Source organism: Gambusia affinis, linkage group LG19 (assembly GCF_019740435.1).
Source record: "Gambusia affinis linkage group LG19, SWU_Gaff_1.0, whole genome shotgun sequence".
Lineage (NCBI taxonomy): Eukaryota > Metazoa > Chordata > Actinopteri > Cyprinodontiformes > Poeciliidae > Gambusia > Gambusia affinis.
This window is the reverse complement of record NC_057886.1, coordinates 7268272-7289754: the sequence shown is the minus strand read 5'-3', so window position 1 is coordinate 7289754 and position 21483 is coordinate 7268272. Positions and strand designations below refer to the sequence as shown.

Sequence of the window (21483 nt, the reverse complement as noted above, 5' to 3'; positions counted from 1 at the left end):
CAAACAAACAAAGAACTCAAAAGACGAACAGAGCGATCCGGACAACCAAACTACAGGGAAGTAAAGAAGGATCCAGCAGGGAGCGACTGAAACGGAAAGGCTTACACACTGAGGAGTGTGAATGCTGCCAAGGTGCAGCCAGGTGGATGATTATGGGCGACCAGGTCGACTGAGAGAAGATGAAATTTAACAGAGAAGGAACTTGACAAGAACTGATGTGATCTTGAACCAAAAGTAAAAAAGCCTCACAAATGATCTAGGAGAAATAAATACAAGAAATAGACCAAAGAAAGGAATATGCGCAGCAAGACTATTAATCAACACGAGTGAAACTAAATATGGTTGTGGTTTAGCTGGTTTTTCCTCATCATTTACGGGCTTGTGGTTACGGTTCACTATCAGCAAAGTATGGGAAATGGCAAACATGTGGTCAGATTAGACCAAAACAAAGTTTTACTGCCTACAAACAAGTCCTCAAATACACTCCCTGCCCTGCACTGCCCCAGTGAAAGATGGCAGTGGCAGCATCATGCCGCTCTACCCTCCTCCATCCTGAAAGAAAGATCTGCAGCAGCAGTTCCCCTCGCAGCAGGACGACGGCTCTGAACATACAGGCGGAGGTATAACGCAAGGATTTAGGCCAACCATATTTTTGAGTTGGGATGGTCTAGTCAAAGTCCAGAGAAGAAATGTAAATGTGCAAAAAAAAGTTGGGCTCTCTGCACAATTAAAGGTGGCGCCGTGGGGAGCTGAATCCAAACTCACACATCATCCGTCCTTCCACTTCCCAATGATGCAAACTTTCTGTTGTTTTTTTTTTTTTTTTTTTTTTTTTTTTTTCCTTTTGCTTGTTTGTTTGTTTTACTCTGTCGCAAAATGTAAAACAGAAGAATAAAAAAAAAAATCAAGTTTGTGCTTTTGCCTTCTTTTGCGACAAGAGGCGTAAAAAGTCGAATCACGATTTGGGGGTCTGATCGTTGCCATTTGCATTTCCAACTCATTAAATTCGGCTTTTATTCGACATATGAAGATATACAACCATCACGAGTGAGCGTGAAGCGGCTCCGCTGCTGCTGCTGCGACACAGACAGAGAGAGATCGATATAACTCCGCGTGTTAATGTGTGCACGGTAAATTATGTGGAAGTTTAATTTCACCACGCTCTCCGAGCTCACGCAGCATGTGTGTGTGTGCGCGTGTGTGTGTGATGAAGCGACGTAATTAAAAAAAAGGCGGGGGGGAAAAGAAACGATGATGATGATGATGATGATGAGAGGGAGAGAAAGAAAAGGTGCAGGAATTTGTTTCAAATCGAGCTTTAGATCTAACGAGAGCGGAGTGGAGGGAGGAAAAGAGGGAGGGGATTTAGGATGAGGCTTTTCATCAAGGCAGGAGCTGAAAGCTGAGATTTGAAATGGGTGCAGCGGGAGAAGGTGTACGAGATTTAACACGGGCTCCCAGGCTGCACTAGACTGCAGGGATGGAGAGAGAGAGAGAGAGAGAGAGAGAGAGAGAGAGGCTGTAACCTGCAGAGGGGATGGAGGGGGGAAAGAGAGAGAAATAGAGAGGGAGAGAGACGTTAAACAGTCTGATGAGAAACAGTCAGGGTCTTTAAACCTCCTGCATTTATATGCAACACGTAAACTCAACGGCACTGATGGCTGGGGAAAATCCTCACTGTTCTCCAGTCTGGACCTAATTAAGTTTACAGGCGACTAATTGATATTTATTTGCTGTAAAGGCAGACTGAGCATAACAGGTAGCGACAGGAAACATAAAACAAAGTGTGTGATCAGTCAAGGCCTTTATGAACTTTCACTTATTTAGGAGGGAAGACCCTCTCTGATGTAAAATGTGCAGGAAGATGCAGGCAAAATCAGTAAATATGTAATATTTAGAGGTGAGGGAGGGATGGGTGCAGCTTTGGAGTATTAGGATCGACATCAGAAAAAAAACAATAAATTATATATAGGCTATATATATATTATTGTTATTATTAATTTTTTTAAATTATTTTTTTAAAGGGGGTTTGTCAAAATAGCACCGATTCCCTTTTAGCACATAACATTTAGTCTACAGAGAAACTCCAGAACAAAGAGATTAGCTGATCGTGTCCGCTGAGCCTGTTTAATGTTCTGGTCATGTCTCCTATTGGTTTATAGTGCCATCTGCTGTGCGCTGCGTCTCTTCTCCCGTCTTCATGCTGCTCTCCAAAACCGATTGTTAGAGCTGCTGCTTCATTTCCTGTTTGGACCCCCCCACTAATAAGATAAAACACTGCACCTTTGCACCTTTTTTTTTTTTTTTTTTGCACAGGCTTCGAGAAAGACAAAATAAAGGAATGATTCAGTCTTGCAGCATCGCCTTAACTGCAGTGAGTTCACAGGGAGTTCACGAATGCGGGCAAATATGAGAAAGACATACATGAATGGAAGAAGGAAATCTGCATCTTCTTTTAATTGCAATTAATTTTTTATTTTTATTTTTTATTTTTTGGAAAGAGCTGTATACTCCTCTTTTGCTCCCCATTACTCTGACGCCACCAGCTAAAGTCCAGAGCATCTAAATGGCTCCAGCAGTCGGCTATCTGGCTAGTGGTTCACTGTGCACTGATGATTTGACAACACTGAAAACATTTTGACTCCATTGGAAGAAAACCCGCAACCTGTTCAAAGCCTCCACCAGTCATGCAAGGAAGTTAGCAAAGACAACTTCCTTATCTTTGTGGAGGAAGTTACTCTGGTTAAAGGAGACCAAAGCTGAACAAACAAAAACCTTCAATAAATCACGGTGGTGGCAGTATGAAGCTGTGGGAATTTTAAAGAGGTAGTTGAAGCTGAATATAGGAAAAAAATAATTATCTTTCTTCTGGTCAGGAAATCCAAAGAAGCAACCAGCTTCATCCGTGATGTGCATACACTAGGTGGTGCTAGAGCTCCTGAGATTTTCTGTCTAGACAGAAAAAGAGTGCCCTTCTGAAATCGTTTTGTGTGTGTGTTCATATTGTGTAGTGTGTGGCCCAAAGTAACATTTATGCACATAATGTCAATAAATCTCACACCACTAAGGTCCCCCGTTTTTCCTCTTCAGAGCCTGCCTCCCAAAATGCACGCCGCTGACTTTCTTGAGTTAGAATGGTCCAGTCAAAGTCCTCTTTGAAATCCAACTCACCAAGCTCTGGAAGACTGAAAAACACTTTGACTGTCTTTATCCAGTCTGACTCTTGAGTTGCTGTTGTGTTTTTCTCTCAGAGCCGTAAAAAGTTCATTTCGGCTGCGTCACTGGAGGTTAGCGATGTTTAGTTCAGTTTTATGAACTTGTGGAAGAAAAAGACAAACAAAAACAAGGAATGACAGACATGCTTTGTGGGATCTCTGTTAGTCAGCTCAAAAATAATGTGATAAATATGAGTGTTTGCAGTAAATGCAGAAAAAAAACTAGATTTTTTTTATGACTTGATGAAAACAGATTTCTGACATAAAATGAATAAAACATACAGTGAGGCTTGGACTCATGCACACACACAGAGAGAGAGAGACAGAGAGAGGGAGAGAGAGAGAGAGAGAGAGAGAGGGCCAGGCCGGTGTGTTTTATGATTTAGCCATGTTTAATTATTTACTCCTGTCTTTCTCAGATAGGGCTGGTGTTGGTTTCCATCTCACCGGGCCGCCTTTTTGCCTCTGCTCCTCGTCAGGTTCGATCCGGCTCGACCCGCCTTTCCTCCGCAGGCCCGACTCGGTCCACCTGGATGACTGACGGGCTGGTTTCCGGCATTCCCCAGGGTTTTGGTTTTTCTTTTCTACGGACCGCCGCGCCGTTCTAGATGCGAACATGTCGGGAATTAATGGCGACCAGCTGCACCGCTCCACCTTGGGGATTTACCGGGTGAGTACAAAACGGTCTTCGGGACCGGAGCGAGTGGGATCATTTCCACCAATCACACGTGTTCCTACGTCCCAAGAACAATTTGAGTCATTTGGCTGTCAGAGAAAATGCGTGGACATCCCCACTGATTGAATAGAACATGTTCTTGTACTGATCCCACTGTGGGTGAGTCCAGACTTTCTCAAAGTTTCCTTTTTTCTTCTCTTTCTCTCTCTCTCTCTCTCTTTTTTTTTTCTCTCTCTCTCTCTTTCAAAATTCAACTAAACCTTCAGTGAATACCTGCCTGTGCTTTTCTAACAGAGTCTGACTGACGAGTTCAACCCCAGTCTACAGAAACTGGTTTCACTGGGAAACAGCTATGCCCATGCCTTCAAAGGTAAGGAAGGAGCGGAGGAAGGAAGGAAGGAAAAGACACAAGTAGTCATAGAGGAGGGATAAATAATTGAGAAAAACAAAAAACAAAAACAAATCAAGATTTAAAGATAGAAAAGAAAGTTTGCACGACGGAAGGATAAAATGAAGGAAGGGGGAAAAGGAAGTAAAAAAGGGAGGAAAGAGCAAAGGAAGGAAGTAAAAGACGTATTAGAGGAAAATAAAGTAGGAGAGGAAAATTATATGAAAGGTGAAGGAAAAAATGAGGGAAGAAAACGAAGAAAGCTGATGTTCTTTACTTCCATCAGCTCTCTCTTAGAGGTGAATTATTTTGAAGGAACTATTTACGTCATCATCCTCGCTCAGACGGAAAACGCCTCTAGTTTCATTTGCCATATGTAAATAAAAATGAGCCGCAGCCATAAACAGATAGAGCTCTGGCCGGTGAAAAGATGGTAAACGCTGCGGCCTCTTAACCGGTGGTGCGTTCAGTGACGGCCCCACCGGCAGACATTAAATATAGATTAAGATCCTATGTGCCACCTGCAGCGCCGTTGAGCCGTAACCTTACGCCGACCAGCTTTTCCCTCAACATCCATCCAACACAGCTTGAGCTCTTCACAGTGAGCCGTCGAACAAATGAAGTGGCTATTCATAGCCGTTTTTATTACAGAATAATTGACGGATTTTGTCAATTATTCTGCGATTATTACGGAGTCGTAGCTTTGATTGGGTAACCCCAGACTCAACTCCTCTGTAGTCTCTACCTGGTTTCTACAGGGTTTTCCTGTATTTAGATCTTCCAATCAACGCACACCCAACTTCCTTGTTCCCACTGAAGACCAGCATGATGATGCCACCGCCGTGTTTCACCATGGTGGTCGTGTACTGGGGTTATGAAGTGAAGTTTTTAGGTTTCTGCCCCCCCTGCAAACTTTATCTTTTGTCGTTCAGGTTGCGAGTCCGCACGAATTCTGTGTCTTAAGAAACCAGAAATGTTCATTTTTCAAACCGGGTTTCGATAAATTTCAAAATGGCGGTTTTGTGTTTCCTTGTGAGCCACATTTATCTTTTTTTTTTATCGATGATGTCATAACTCTCTCTCTCTCTCTCTATCCCAAATGTGTCTAACTCTCATAAATAACAAAAATGGCACCACTCTGTGTTTTTTTTTCTTTCTTTTGTGCGTGTTTGCAATTCTCCAGCAGTGTTACAGCGCCACCGATTGGCCCGGCATACCTATTACATCATATTCTGTGGCGATGCAACCTTTGGTATCGACGTACATTTTTCTTAAACATTTACAAAAAATTTTTTTTTTAAATACTTGAACGTCTTAATTTTCGCCTTGTCTCCTAAATTACTTTGTAAAAAACACAACAACAAACAAAAAAAATTCTCTCAATTTTATAATAATTTTCCTCCAGCTACTCTTGTAAAAGCATGATTTATGGAGTGCACAAGTAAATAGAGTCCTCCGGGGGGGAAAAAAATGCTCTCTTCGTTTTCAGATGATAGAGTCGACAGTTCTCTGTAAGATGCCAAGAACGTTTCTGTTCTGTATCATATAAACTTCTTCACAGCTGGGTATGTGTGCAGTGTATGTGTGCGGCAGACGTGTCTGAAAGCTCGACTACTTTTTGTTTCTCTGTTTCAGACCTTGTTGTCAGCAGCGAGGCTTACTTCACGGCGCTTTCAGAGATCGGACAGAAAGCTTTCTACTCCACGTCGTCCCGCTCCCTGGGTACGTCGCCGCGCAGCTTCGCCGGGACGCGTTCGGTGCGTCATCGAGGTCATTTATTAAACGCAGGCTCTCCGCCGCGTCAGGAGGATCAAAGTTTAACCTCGGTCCGGGTTTTATTGCTCCCCTGCAAACACGGCGGCGAGCGTGTGATGCGCGTTGCTGCGGATTTCCCCTCGATGTGTGTGAAAACCCCGTTCTGAGAAGAAGGTATCCCACGTTGTTTAGCAGTCGGAGCTTCAGTCATTCTGGTTTCCAGCTCAAAGGCGAAGCAAACCTGGCCTGATGACGACGCCAGGTGAAGCAGCTGGCATGCAGAGGCCGGTGTGCTGGTGGGAGTTTTCTTTCAGTCATTCTGAAAGAACAGATCAATGTTCCATTATCAGCGTGAATCGTTTCAAAATGCAAACGAAAAGTCTTGCCAGGTGTCTGGTCTCTCTTCTGTCGCTACAAAATGTTCAGAGCAACATTTTTGTTGGCGTTTGAGGCCAACAAAAAGTGAAATTAGCTAACAGTGACCACATTGTACCACCTATATCGGCACAACTAGTAGAAATATGCGCAGAGGCCTTGAAATAAATGGTTGTTATGGAGACAAGCTGCTACTCTTTGCTTTAGAGAGGTTCTTTTTTTTTTCTTAACATTCTGAGGTGAAAAGATGTGGCAGTGACTTCCTGTTCTTAATCCACAGCAGTTAATATAATGTCAGCACAATCTTTACCTCGGGAGCAGATTCGAACTGGAAGGTTTCCCACGATCTTCGATCTTTTGCTCATTCTTCAAGAAGAGCATCTCTGAGGTCGGACGCTGTTGCTGGACATCTTGAATTCTGTTCTGTCGCCTTGAGGTTAGCACTCTGTGTGGTCCAGTTAAGGTTTCCCACACCGTGTTGTTGTCTCCAACTCTTTGAATTAGACCGGGTGATGCAAGGCCTTCATGCATCTGTTCAACCAAACTGTGTATCCGACACTTCTGTCCAAAAGCTTCAGCCACGATCCACACCTCTAGAGAAGCTAGAGGGACCGATAAGAAAACTTTTATTTTAGCTTTGTCTCGTTCTTTAACACTAAAGGTTGGATGAGTTACATCAAATTAAACCCCATTCTGCCTTTTAACCTTCATCTGACCATCACTGGTGAACAGGAAACTGACATAATTTGATCATTCAGATCCCTTGTCGTTAAGTTGACCAAGTTAATCCATGTAAATAATAATACATTTTTTTAAAAAGCACAAACTCCAAGTCAAATTGTTTAGATATTCCTTTATTTAAGTGCAGCTCTACCAAATCGTACCGAGTTCAGAACAATGCCCCGATAGAAGCCCTAGGGCAGAGGTCCAATAAAGAATCAAACAGTAACCGCTTCCTCCCCGGAGAATAAAGCTCTGAACGACAACCTCACATAGAAAAAATTAAATATATAAGATTTACAGATTTATTAGTCTGTAATAAATTCTTTACCGCCTGAATTCGATTACATATCCGTGCCACGGGTGTCATATTTATTTTAACACCACAGGTTAATGTTCAGTGAGTGAATCCTGCGTTCTTATCTTCAAGGAGACGTCCTGATCCAGATCGCCGACAACCAGCGGAGACTCGCCTTGGAGCTGGAGGGAGTGGTAAATGACGTCACTGTTGATCAGATTACCCGTTCAGTCACCATTCAGGCTTTTTTTTTCTCCTTTTTTCCTTTTTTTGTTGCCAGCAAAGGAAACCATGTTCTTCTTTTTCCAGTTCCGCAACTTTAGTCTGGAAGTCCTGCAGGTGATGGAGAGCAGCGTCCAGCTGGACATCGACTACATCTCAGTGAGTGAGAGCGGACGTGACGAGTTATGTCGTCACAATAAAGATGCAAAATGATAAAACAACAGTCAAGAAAATGATACGATTTATGAATTCGTTGGTCATTTTTACAACCCCGTTAGAAGCTACGTGTGCCGTGTTGCCGGGGCAACAAAGTGCGACTTTGACACGATCTTTGAAATCCAACACGAAATGTGTATCCGATCCCGTTTTCAGGAACAATTATGAAGCAAACTATTTTTAGCTGAATGTTAAATCTGCTATTTCAGAAGAGAAAAATGAAAATTTGGACAATAATCTCCCCGGACACAAATCAGACCCGTTACTTCAATCTAAAAAGCGAGCTTTACTTCTATTTTCTGAGTATTACTCTGTGAAAAACAAAGAATCATCCCTAATTTACTATAAAATACCGGCAGCTGTGGTTGCCAAGGTTTTACAGTAAATAAAACTTTTTATGGGTGAACAATAAAAAGTTAAACAATAACTTGTTATGGGTAAATACAATAAATTCAGTAATTATGAAGACAGCATTTATTCGTAACTAACAATAAATTCTGTTAAAATCGTCAACCACAGTGACGATAGTTTTTTTTTTTTTTTTTTTTTACAAGAAAATAAATAAAATTACAAGGATATAATTGTAGTATTGCAAGAATAAAGCCACAATATTTTTGAGAATAAGTGGTAATATTACCAGAAGAAGCTCATTCAAGAATAAAGCAATAATATTAACAGAATAAAATCAAAGTATTTCAACTTTCTGGTAATATTACAACTTTCTTTTTGAAATATTATGGATTTGTTTTCATAATTTTATTTTCTCAATAGTTTTTTTCTTACCTTGTTCTTCCAACCCTTTGGTTTCCATGCAGCCTGTTAGTCTGCAGTCTATGAGGAAATCTCAGCATGTAAGCTTGACAAGCAAATTTCTTTCTTTAAACTCAGTGAGGCTGTTATTATTAAAAGGCCCAAATCAATAGTTACAAGTCAAACAGCGAGATGAGGTTGTGGCGATAATGAGCTTGTGTAAACTTTTGATCAGAACCGAGCATCTGGTTGATTTTGTGATTTGACGAAACTCACAGAGATCTGATCCCACAGCACAGCAGGGCGACGTACGAGAGGGAAGTCCACAAGCAGGCGGCGGCGGCTCAGCAGAGGCAGCGGAGAGGAGGAACCGGCCAGGTCTGCTCGTTTTTTCTCCCCTCCCCCTCCCCTCTTTTCTTCACAACTGGAGCGAAACCGCTTCCTAATGTGTTTGCTGCTGGGTTTGATGCATATCTGCACTCTGTCCTCAGGAGTACCTGCAGTTTCTGAGTGAGAGCCACCAGGAGGCGCTGCAGGAGGAGGAGAGGCGGTACCGCTTCCTGGCTGAGAAACACTGCGGCCTCGTGCAGTCCATCGGCCTCCTCATGAAAAAGGTACAAGGAGACATTTTTGACCCTCGCAGCTGAAACGATCTGCTCTGATGGCTCCGAGCGACCAAACTCTAGCGGCAATTTAACGACGACTCCTGTAATTTGAAACTTGTGCACGGCGCCAATGGTCCATGCGTGTGCATCTTGCTTTTCTGATAACCAGGAATCGGTGACGCTCCCACAGCGGCGTCACAGTTTCCACAGAAAGAGCAACTCACATTATAACGAGGTTGCGTGTTTGAACTCTGAACTCGTTTTTATGATCCAACAGTGTGGAAGTACTTTAGTGTTTTACATTCACTGGGAGCTCCTGAGTTATGAGCCGGTAGCTCTTCTGAAGCCACAAGTTACACTAAAACAGGTAGAATAATATCAGATTTATACTCGCAGTGATCATTTATTGCTGTGCTCTGATGGTTTACACTCTGTTGGCACTGCAGACTTAAGATCTGAAGTCATTTCTGTCTGTGCGGCCGACACAAAACGTTGGAGGAAAAAACACACATCTCATGTGTCGAAACAGTTGATTACAGTGAATAGGACGTCTGGGTGCTGCCCTCATGTGGCCGCACTGTGCAAAGTACAAACCCATTCCAGACACATAAACACGTGAAACAGTGAGTCTGTTTTTGCCACTGCTTGATCTTTTGGGCGCATTTTTAACTTTTTCTTAACAGTATATTTTAAAGTATCAGTAAGTAAGGTCAGTGTCCGATGCTGTGATATCCTACAGAGTAAAGACAACCAGACGTCAGTCGTGTGTTAAGAGCAATGCGATATCGCCTCTTCTTATCAGGATGTAACCGACGCTCAGGCGTTGGCAGAGTATTTACTCATTGCTCTTATCTAAGTGGTTGCTATTAGGCAGCGTCCTCAACAACATCAGTATTGACAACTACTAAACACACTCTGACTCCCCACAGTCACTATGTGACTAATTTAATTGGTTGTGACAAAAATCAATGAAGGGATCATAAGCTATTCCATAACAGTTGAAAGCTGCTTCTTTTCTCAATTCAGGCAGCGAGGAGCTGTGCTGCACTCCTAGATCTATGTCGTATTATCGTTTGTGTTTTGATTTTTATTTTTTTTATGATTAGAGTTGGGAAGTTCAACGACTTTCTGTTTCCCTGCTGTGTCAAAGCGACCCAATTCAAACTGACAGGAAATAGCGTTAAAGGCAAAGTCTGAAAGGATCGCCACGTATCCATGACAACCATTGCATAACATTCACTTGAGAGTGAGACCCAAAAAAGGTCTGTCCTGTCGTATCGTCACAAATATAAAAAAAATTCCTGAAGCTTATATCCACCTGAACAAATGTTCCCAAATTAAAGGTTTCACTTTTATATTGAAATTCTGCTGCTGCAGTTAAAGTTGAATTTTATATATATTTTTTTAAAGGCGCTTCAACAGGCGCGCTCTTGTATTTGGCCAGATGGAGAAGAAGCGCTGCAACTGTTCACACTTTTCTGTTCTGTGTGACAGACATCGGGGCCTCTCCTGCAGAAAGCCGATGTCTGGACAGAGGAGGTCGACGCCACCAGGCGACCTGAGCCCCAGCGACCCGCCGCCGTGGACAACGCTGTGAGTCCAAGAGTGTCAACAACTTGCTGAGAAACAAACTGCTGGGTCCGTGAATCATTTATGAAGAGCTGCTGCCCAGGTTGAACTCGAACCCCTTCAAAAAAAAAAAAAAACAACTTCACAGCAATTAAGCTGTGGTGTAGGGAAAACCCAAATCCGAGGAGGGGAATCTGCGTTAAATCCTTCTCTGGAAAGTGGGAAAAAAAAAAAAAAGAAAGAAAGAGTTTCAATTTTTCTGTTTCAGCTGCAGGAGTGCCCTCTAGTGGAGGATCTGTGATTCAATTAGACTGGATTACAGAGAGGATTCGGGAGCAGAAATATGGCGTATAAATGTGTAAATCTGAATCTTAAGATGCGCAGCGCCTCAGTCTCAAGGCCCGGCAGCTGTAATTACTGTTCGAATTAAACCCTGCTCCTCGACTGAAAGGTGAAAAGAATCCGCTGATCCCTGAGCAACAACAGGGAATAAATATGGATTTTGTGGTTTACTTTTTGACTGATGTATTAGAAATGAAGCCTGTAAGACATCGAACGGAGCCACATGAGCTGCAAGTGTGTTCAAGTGTATAAAAAAAAAAAAAAAATCTTGTTATTCTCTGTCTCTGTACTATTATAACTAAGAATCTTTGATTCAATCTTGAGTTAAGACTCCCAACGATTTATCCACATTGCAAGTTTAAAATCTTGGAAATCACTTGATACAACCCCCTTTCATCCCCCCCTACAAAAAAAAAAATTCTCACTCAAGATTTTTATTTTATTTTTTTTTACGTTTCAAAAGAACATAGCTATCTTACCGTCGTCACTTTGCCCATTTGTGAGTGTCGTAAAAACATGAGACCATGATAAACTAGATTGAGTCAAGTGTGAATTTTTTAGGGATTGCAGTGTGGATTTGTTTTTAAAGGTTTTGGCTCGGCTCCTGTAGATCCAATCTGTACACATAAAAACCCTGATGCATTTACAATTGTGGCTATGATGTAAAATATATTACAAAGACGTTTTTCTTCAATACGTAAACTGCTGTAGTGACAGAATGCCTCTCTGGAGCCATGGTGCCGTTAGATTGACAAAAGCATCACATGCCGCTGGACTGATGGATGGATACATGTTTACAGGGAGGGATGAGGGCGGAGGACATCAGACAGATCCGAGAGGAGATGACTCTGGGCAAGGTCCCGTCAAGGGGTGAGTGGATTTTATGGAGGAATGAATATCACTGTGTATTTTTACACACCAGGAGGGATTTTCCAGTAGGTGAACCTCTTCAAAAGTTTAGTTTTATTTAGCCTTCTTGTAATTAATTGCAGTCAGCAGCACTGTTGGTGGAAATCAGCTAATTATTTCAGCCTTTTTCGTCCTGGTAGGTTTGCAGCTGGATAAAAGTGATCTCGACGATGTTAATTACCCTTCCTTGTCATAGTCGGCTCTCTGTTCAGGAGGAAAAACGGCACCTTGTTGAGCACAATCAATTTATCTGCATCTCCCGCTGCTGAAACAAAAGGAAATTAGCATGCAGATTTAGTAGTCAGCTCAGAGGCCTAATGCATGTAATTGGGAATAACAATGAATTAGAACTTTATCATGCAAATTCAAACAGGAATTAAAAGCGAAGCTCAGCCGTTCACGTCTTCCAGTGCATAATTTCTGCTCTTTATCGGCTAGTTTTCTGCTCCAGCTAACTGCTCTGTGTGTGTTTCACAGCGCCGTCCCCGGTGGGAAGCGTTTATCGCTCCAGAGGCGGCGGCGGTGGCGGCGGAGCTGTGTCCATGAGGGCCAAGGCGGCACACCAGCCCTCTAGCTCCAACCCCACCCTGCTGCCCTTCTCCAGGGGGCAGATCATCACCGTGAAGACCCGGCAGCCCAGGAATGGCTGGCTCTACGGATACGCTGAGAACGGCTCAGGGTGAGGGGGCGGCGGCTGAGCTGTGGGTGAAGGGGCGTCACCCACTTGTGAGATTAATGTTTACCTCCTGGTTGTCATCTTTGCTGCATGTCGCCTTCGTTCTCAGTCAGGGGTGGTTTCCAGCCTCCTATGTGGAAGAACTTGACGATCCTCCGATGTCGTCCAGCTCCTGGTAAATGACCTCATAATCTTTCCACCATTAAAATGATCATAGGCATAAAACGATAAAACAAAAAATACATTGAATTAAGCCATGAATGAGCCTTTTGCTGCCATGCAAAGACGTTTCGGACAATTTCATGCTCCAACTCCGCGGGGAACAGTTTAGGGATATTGTTTCAAAATGGCAGCATGCCAATATACAAAATAAAGGTCAGTAAAGAAGATGATGACGGATGAGTTTGGTGTGAAGAAAACTGTGACCTCACAGAACACCTTCGGGATGAATCAGTGCAGATACCGTGATCAGGGTCTTCTTGTCCAACATTAGTGTCTGACCTCACAAATGCTTTTCTAAAAATGTTCCCATAAACCTTGTAGAAAGCCTTTCCAGATGTGTTGACGCTGCAGTGGATATATGGTGTATGTGAAACACAATATAATTGAAAATTATAGATTTTATTTGTTTGCTATAGGGAAAAATCAAGTAAAAATTTTGCAAGTCTGCTTTCATCTCTGATTACAAGCAACTTTTGATTCAATGTCGGTATTAAATCTTCTTTAATTCATACTTGCCGTCGATTATGCGTCTTTTATCTAAACCCAGGGGAGAAGTTAAAAAGGATAAAAGTCACAAGAGCTGAAGGAATTTCGTCTTATTGCAGGTTACTCTTTCTTTCTGAGAAAACATCCAGGCTAGCTAAAATCTACTAAATACTCGTGGGGAAGTGTTTTGTTTTGTTTTTGTTTGTAGGGAAGAACAAAGCTGGCCGAAATAAAACCACTCAGGAAAACTATAATTGCTTCTAAACGTGTTCATCCGTCAATAAAAACTTCAAAAATAAGCACAACTGGATAAAGTGACTAAGTGAAAGGCCTGAGGTTATAATAATAATAATAATTAAAAAAAACCAAAACGATCATGGTCATTCGCTCCGAGGCTGTTCTCCTTCTTATTTTGGGGGCTAATCATTTTAAAACAGGGTCAGTTTCAAGCTTGAATCTGGATGGATAAAATGAACTACTTACCATATATGGGTGACCCATAGCTGTGGGAGAGCCCACAAAAGGCTGCTTAGTATTTTTTTACTGACGACACGAACACACAAAACATACACTCAAAATTAAATTTGTGACAAATTCGACAGTTCTTTACTTCGTCAGTAGTCCAGGCTTAAAGCCCTTTGTGACAACACAAGGATTTTTACTTTTAAGATCACTAAGAGTTAGCGACCATTTTTACGTCTTTTGAGTTGAGATTTCTCTCGCCTTCGCCCAGGAACTACAGTCTTCGAAGCAGCAGCAGCAACACGAGCGACCTGCTGGACCAACCAGGAGGGAGCAGCAGCAGGACCAGCAGTGCCATGAGCAGCGTGTTCGACCTGCCAAAACCCAGCAGCAGCAGCAGCAGCAGCAGCAGCAGGAGTGGAGCCCCGCCTCCTCCGCCTCCTCCACCTGCGCAATCCTCATCTGTGAGTCTGACGGAAATGTCGTCTTACTCAGAAAGCTAGTAAGAATACAAGCCAGAAACGGCTAAAGCGAGCGCTTCGATGATGGCTTAGCTTTCAAATTTTACCACAGTTGAGATCTAAAATGTCGTTAACCAGCCGGGGACGGGGGTGGGGGGTTGTTTTTGTGTTTTCGCCTATTTAAACTTTTTTAAAATTTTTATTTTTTAACCATCGAACGTCTACTAACACAGTTCATGCAGAATGAGTATAAATGCTAGAAGATGAAATTCAGATCCGCCATGTTTGTTTCCGCCTTGCTGGTGAGGCAGCACCGTTAAAGAAAGTGACAGGGAGGATCCACTTTGACTGTACAGAAATGACACAACTCTGAACCATGGTAGATGTGTCGGATGAATTTGGAAACGAAATTTTTTAAGCAATTCTTTAAAGAAAATGGGAAAAAAAAGCGTCATCAAAACTAATTTTCTTGTTTTGTTTTGGAAGTTTTTTATTTTTATAAGGTTTTGCACATTTATCTGTGTTTTTAGTTTTCTGTCTTACATTCATAAACTCTAAGCAGGAATAGCAGTGCCTGCTTAGAGGCAGGCACTGTTATGCACTGTTATGTTATGCATTTGTGCATAACAAATATGCACAAATGTTTGTCGATATCCTGCTGATGTCAAGAAAAACACAATTGTGTTTTTCTTGACACAAAAGGTGTCAAGAAAGGTGTTTCCATTTAATAAGAAATGAAATTAAAATCACAAAAATTGCAGTCGCTAATTTCACAGAAGAGCTAATGATTCAACACGTCCGAATGACACATAAACAACTTTTTATGAACTTTGCCCAAAAACAAACCATCGTCATTCTCGTACCACTTCCAGTCATCTTCTTTGTCGTTTCTGTCAGTAATAGTATCCATCTCTTGATCACGACTCGTATGATGCAAAAATAGAAAAGCGTTTTTATTGCTTTTTTGTGAAATACATCTTGAAAAACCAACTCATCCTAGCACAAAAGCGTGAACTTTTTCAAATTGTCATGTTTTTATTGAGAGAATTTATTTTCGTGATTACAATTTGTGCAGTTTTATGGTTAATGAGTCTGGGATTTTTTATTGCGCACACAAGATCCCCTTTTGCAACTCTACTGGGTGAGAAAGAAAACAGGCACAAGGGGAAAGTGAAGTACTTGTACAGGATGCTATTGTTCCATCATGACCATGTCCAACATTTGGCCTTATGGGAATGACTTATAAGCAGCGCTCTCACTGGGACATAAACAAAAAGAGCAAAAAATTATTCATCCAAAACTCATGTTATCTTTGTTTTAAATAACTAATACCATATGTAGTTTTATTAATACATTCTGCCACAACCGGGCCTTTGAGGACATTTATAGTCTTGAATGTGGCCAGAAATGAAAACGAGTTTGACACTCTGCTTTAAAAGAGCCGTAAACCCCACCACTAGCAGAGAGATACGGTGGCCGGGAGGGGGTTGCTCGCATGAACTGTAGCTGTATTTCACCCGTCTGTCCACCAGGGGCACTGTGGCAGAGTTCTGTTCTCAATGACTCCTCAGCCTTCGTTCTGGTGGACGCAGGGCGGAAGCTCCAGCTGCTGACGACGTGAGCCCAGCGGTTTGCAGATGTGTGTTGTTGTTTGGTTTCAACTGTGTGATGCTGTTTGCTACTCAACCACTCAAATAGGGTGATTAAATATCCTTATATGTGTCAATGTTATTGTTACAACGACCGCCTGGAAGTTCAATTAGCTGTAAATCTACCGTCAAAGCGGTACGTTTAGCTTAAAGTTAACATAGCTAACGATGTTAATGAGAAAATGAAAAAAAATTATATTTTATATTAATGTGTCTCTGCATGTTCCCAGTTAGTTTCTCCACTATTGCTACTTTAAAAATTAGTCATGAGAATGAAGTGTGTGTATGCGTGTGTGCACTGCAAAAAAAAAAAAAAAGAGAAAAAACCCACAAAAAGTATTTTTGGTCTCATTTTAATACAAATATCTTAGTACACTTGCAAATAAAACTGAGCTAACTTACAAGAAACTTAAAATTAAGACATAGAAGTTTGTTTTTAACCAGTAATACCTTAGAATTGATGAAAAATGCTGGTTGCGCCAGCAGATTATTTCACTTATTAAATAGGAAAAACTTCTTGTTATAAAAGAAATAATCAGTCAGTGGAAGTAGTAAAATTTTCACCAATATTAAGCAGTTATTTACTTCTAAATCTTGATGTAAAGTTACTCGTATGTTAGTTTTGTCTCATTTCAAGCTGTGCCAATATGTTTGCATTAGAACCTGGACCAAAAACCTGGTGATATTTTTGCGTTTTTGCACATCAGCGCATGACTTGCAGGAGGACAGCTGAGCCTCCATTAGTGTGTGTGTGCCGCCTGTGTTGGTGTTCCTGCCTGGCCCTCGCTAACCTCTCTTCCTCCCTCAACTCTTCCTGCAGAAATCGCAGTCGGAGAGATCGCAGAACGAACTCTTCCCGAGGTAAGAGCAGTAGCCGCAGCCTCGCTCTGAAAGTGGAGAACGGCTGTTAAAACGAAGGCAATTCATGACACTCTCCTCTCCTCTGGAGGAAGGGAGACTTTTATTTATTTTTTTTTATTGCTGAAAGTGAATCATGAACCCATTAAATGTGAGAGCAATAGATGGGGGACACTGATCTTAACTGCACAGACTGACTGCTCTTCCATTAAGAGTAGAATGGAAGAGCAGCCATTTCAGCCGCAGACGTTTGGGAACCTGACTTCAGAAGAGCAGTTCACTAAACCATGTTTGAAATGCAGTGCCCCCCCGCCCCGCCCCGCCTGGCCAGATTCAGGAGCAATTATTTTTAGGTACGCCCAGTTTTTTTCTTTTCTTCTCACATCTCTTCTCTCTCTCTCTTTCTTCCTCTCTGCTTCTTCTCGTCTTCCCGCCTGGGGTTCGTCAGAGGCACCAATCCGTTCGCCACGGTTAAGCTGAAGCCCACTCGCACCAACGACAGATCTGCTCCAATACTATACCGGAAATGACTTCTCGACCAGGGAAGAGGCGATGATCGGTGATGGCCGTTTTATTGAACCACAGTACTGGTCCTAGATCAACTTTCTGGATGTTTTCTTCACAATTATCATCGTGTGAATGAGTGAAGCAGTTAGTCTTTTAACATTTTAAAACCTCTTGTGTTTTTTGGGTTTTTTTTTTTATTTTTTTTTATTGCTACAAGCTCAAACTTCAGTTAAAATGTGTTTCAATGTGTTTGTTTTTGGATTGTATGTGTAAGAGCACACTTTGTAATTTTTTGGGGAGTGGATTCTCATCGGACGGACGTGTAATTAAAATGCTGCATCATCTGCGAACATCAGTTTTAAAATCTAGGTTTGGACTTTAACTAGGCCACTTAACCGATATGCTTTGGTCCAAACATGAGGTTGTCTAAAAACCCACAGCCATTGCTATAAAATTTGTAAAGAAACATTGAATTTAACTTTTTTTCCCCCTAATATTTATTCAGCAATTATTACATTGTTTTAGCATGAATGCTGCCTCTTGTCTTCTGACTTTAGTTGGCAATGAGTTTTTTCACCACAATTGTGGTAAAAGAAACATAATACTTTTATATCAATCCTATCAAGTTTGATTTATTCCCCATGGTTTAGTTTTTTTGTAATGTTTTTTTTTGTTTGTTTTTTGCGAGAGCAAGGCTGCTGGATGGTTCCTTCTGTCTTTTTTCTTCTTCTGTTTTTCTTTTGTCCAATTAACGGAACGGCCATAAAAAAATTTTCCCCTAATTTTTTTTTAGCTTTCCTACACCTTCTGGTGTGTTTCTCGTTCTTCCCCGATGTTCTCCACCCTACTAATTGGGCAACATGTGGGTTCTATTCAGCAGGATAATGAAATAATTATCACAGTTTGATACAAAGACCATGAACTGTCGCATAAAGTCATAGAAAAATACATTGAAGTTTGTGGTTTCAAAATGACAAAATATGAGAAGAAATTTAACAAATCTATGCCGATTTTGGGACTCAGATCAACAGCATTTTGATATGTGTTCAGATGTTTTTAGCTGTAGATAGCTTGTGTCATTTCACAGTTCCATATCAGTTCTCTTTTATTCCTGATTTTTTTTTTTCCTGAATCTCTACAGCTCCATTTATATCCGTGTGTCCTGATGAGATTATAGTTCATGTCGCAGATCGTGTAAAACTCTGGTGAATAATGCTGTGTGTTAAAGGATAACGTCACGCCTTCTGTCTGGGATGATCACTGATTTGAGATTCAAGCGCATTACGTCCAAATATCACGTTTTCCTCACTGCTGATTTCTGGGAAGATTAATAAATCCTGCTGCATTTCTTTTCGTTCTCTAATGAAGCAAACTAATGGGAGTTTAATGTAGCATAGCGGGAGGTTTTCATCACGGTTTAAGAAATAAGCTCTCATTTTTGTTGTCCCAGCCGTTTAACGGAGCGCTGGAGCAAGTAGTGAATTTATTGATAGTCGGTACGGTTCAGATCGTTTTGCTCAGGCACCGCAATGGCCTACTAAGAAGTAAAAGATCCAAGATTCTTGCGGTTCTTATTTGGGTTCTCCACTGGACATACTTGACCTAAATTGAACCTTAGTGCGAATCCAATTATGCTAATGGTTCGACAGCAGCCTGGCTCTTCCGAGGAAAGACTCCGGCTCCTTGGGATGTTGTGGTGTTTTTATCTCGTCCTCAGCGGAGAATATACATTCGTAAATCGGGACTTCTTCACGGATTGCCTGAGCGGCTTGTTTTTCGGGAGTCTTTTGCTAATGAGGGCTAATAAGGTGGCACCTATGACCCGCCTAAGTTCGCTTCTTGTTGTGCTTCTTAAGTAACTGCGGAAGCAGGTGAAAGAAAATCAGAAACAAGTCAACACAGACTCGCATGTGAGTGCTAATCTTGAGCTTTTAATGATTAGCCGATGTTTTCGGCACAAAGTGGCTACATAGCAAACAAGCTAAATGACTTTGAAGGTGAATTTGGGGCACAAGTTTGAATTTATTCAGTGTTTTCTCTGTATAGAGTCCAAATAAGCTCCAAAATATAAACACCTTTAAAAATATGTGGCTAAATATCGGTTAGCGAGTCACGTTTGGTGTAATTCTAGCTGGATATTTGCCTAATCTGGTTGCAGAATTAGCTAAACTTCAGTTGTTTTTTTGTTTTTGTTTTGTTTTGTTTTATGCTAAGTTCACTCCAAATATTTTCAAAAATGTTGAGAGAAATCTGACTTTCAGACTGCTGGGATTTTATGTGATCTTGAAACAAAAAATTGGACGAAACGATCCAAGAATCAAAAAGCCTGTTATGGAGTACCAGCTGTTTTTTTTTTAAAATTTTTTATTATTTTATTTTGTTTTCCAGTTGCTTCCAAATCTTTGAACTTAATGTAAAATCAGCAGCTGCATGGCTGATTCAGGTTGTTCAAACAAAAGACAGTATGGACATTTTTGAGCTCGTGTGAGTTGGAGACCATCTTGTTTGCCCAAAGGTTGATTTTAATAATTTTTAAGGTTCTGTGCGACATTATTTCCAATGTTGATTGAGTGAGTGCAAAATCTTGAACTGTAGATTGAGAGTAAAAGAAATAAACCCAGCATATCAGAAGATGTTGCCCAGACTTTTTGTATTTTACTCTTTTATTTTCTTTCACAGGTTGACTTCTGCCATCATTGTGTTTTTTTTGTTTAGTTTTTTCTTTTACAACAGCTCATTATCGGGGGGATAAAGTGATAGATGGAAAGCAGATGGATGGATGGATGGATGGGTTGACGGTGTAAGAGAGGGCGGGGGTTCGGTGACGTCAACGGAGAGAAGAAAACAGAAGAACAAGCAGATTAGACAGACGGTGATGTCAGGAGGTTGAAGGAAATGCTCTCTGTAAATATCTACATATGCTTCAAAGTACAAACTTTAGTTGCAAGAGTGTTTCATATCTATACATGAACAGAAACGTGAAGAGTTTGTATAAAAAACGGGATAAATTATTAAACTGCGGTGCGGGACGAGAGGGGGAGCAGGTGGCGGGCTGCGTAGCACAGCCGACTTCACTGCAGTGTTTCACTTTGTGGAGACAGCAGTGAGGCTGAGGTTGAAGGGAAGGAGCAATTGAAGCGGGTTCTGGGTCGGTCGGTCGGGGAAGGGGGCGAGCATGGAGTCGGGGCGGTGAGGCCTGGGAGGCGAGCCGTCACGGCGATGGGCGGCTGTTCATTCCTTCACCAGGGCAGCAAATTCTGGAGAAACAGAAAGCAGCCAAGACCTTTGAGTTATTCCCCCACAAAAACGTCACATCCATCAATCCACAGCAGGAGGTCGTGTGTTTTTGAGCTGTCCAATAGGGGCTCGTGATTGGCTAGCTAACTGAGCTAACTTACAAGTCAGATTTTTTCTAACTCTAAGACACGTTTTCTTTAGTAGGTGAGATAAACTCATCAAATTATGGTTTTAACACACCAATCCTTTGGGGGTAAGTATTTGAATCTTTATTTTTAAAGTTGTTGGGTTTTTTTTTTTTTTTTTTTTTGCTCTAGTGGCTCAGACACAGAACAAGAGAGACCGCGAGGGTCACCAGGCCAGGATTCAAACCTGCGACGGCAGCGTGGAGGACAGGAGGACAGGCCTCCTTATGTGGGCCGTGTTTAACCCCTGCACACCTAGGAGAATTTGAACCTTGTACAAAGATTTAACAATTAGCTTTTGACCTTTAATTAATTAAAGGGACAGTATTATGTGTTTTTCAGGCACAATGTGGTTTTATAATGTACTCGATTTAAGCTGTAAATAAAGTACGCTATACTTGATTTAGCATATAAATGCTATATATATATAATATGATTTAAAGGAAATTTTACTTCCTGATTTAGCGCCTTGAAATTGGGCTTTTACTGTCGACACTCATGCACAACAAAAGCATGTGAGGTTTCACGAAACATCAGAGGAAAAACGCAGTCTGAGAATTTTATGACATTAGTCCCAAGTGGAACAATTTTCCTAAAGACAACAGTTTCTGTTAGATGGAGTTTTCGCCTCGTCAAGGTACCTCTTGGTGTCTTTTTGCTTCTTCTGTTAGTGATTTTTGATTCAGACATTTGCAGCCGG

The 21483-nt window shown here is 41.5% G+C and overlaps 2 protein-coding genes across 5 annotated transcripts in view; one reads left to right on the top strand and one right to left on the bottom strand.

Annotated features, from left to right (window-relative positions):
• Positions 1–3635: 3635 nt before the first annotated feature.
• baiap2l2a (BAR/IMD domain containing adaptor protein 2 like 2a) lies at positions 3636–21471 on the top strand. Of its 2 annotated transcripts, XR_006369116.1 has the most exons (15): positions 3636–3885; positions 4186–4261; positions 5915–6001; positions 7560–7621; positions 7737–7808; positions 8910–8993; positions 9107–9229; positions 10715–10813; positions 11932–12001; positions 12518–12719; positions 12826–12891; positions 14158–14350; positions 16817–16857; positions 17303–19271; positions 20916–21471. XR_006369116.1 is itself a non-coding variant. In XM_044100739.1 (14 exons), exons 1-14 carry the CDS (start codon positions 3832–3834, stop codon positions 17382–17384), a joined length of 1311 nt encoding a protein of 436 aa, XP_043956674.1. In that variant the 5' UTR covers positions 3636–3831; the 3' UTR covers positions 17385–19998. The 2 variants fall into 2 exon arrangements, 1 of the variants encoding a protein (XP_043956674.1); XM_044100739.1 differs by lacking the exon at positions 20916–21471 and having other exon boundaries at positions 17303–19998.
• The window catches only part of pvalb6 (parvalbumin 6), a 43272-nt gene continuing 41517 nt past the window's right edge, over positions 19729–21483 (bottom strand). For all 3 annotated transcript variants that reach the window (XM_044100741.1, XM_044100740.1, XM_044100742.1), the window contains exon 5: positions 19729–20618. In XM_044100741.1, the coding sequence (XP_043956676.1) occupies positions 20593–20618 (26 nt within the window). In that variant the 3' untranslated portion in view covers positions 19729–20592. The remainder of the gene's footprint in view (positions 20619–21483) is intronic.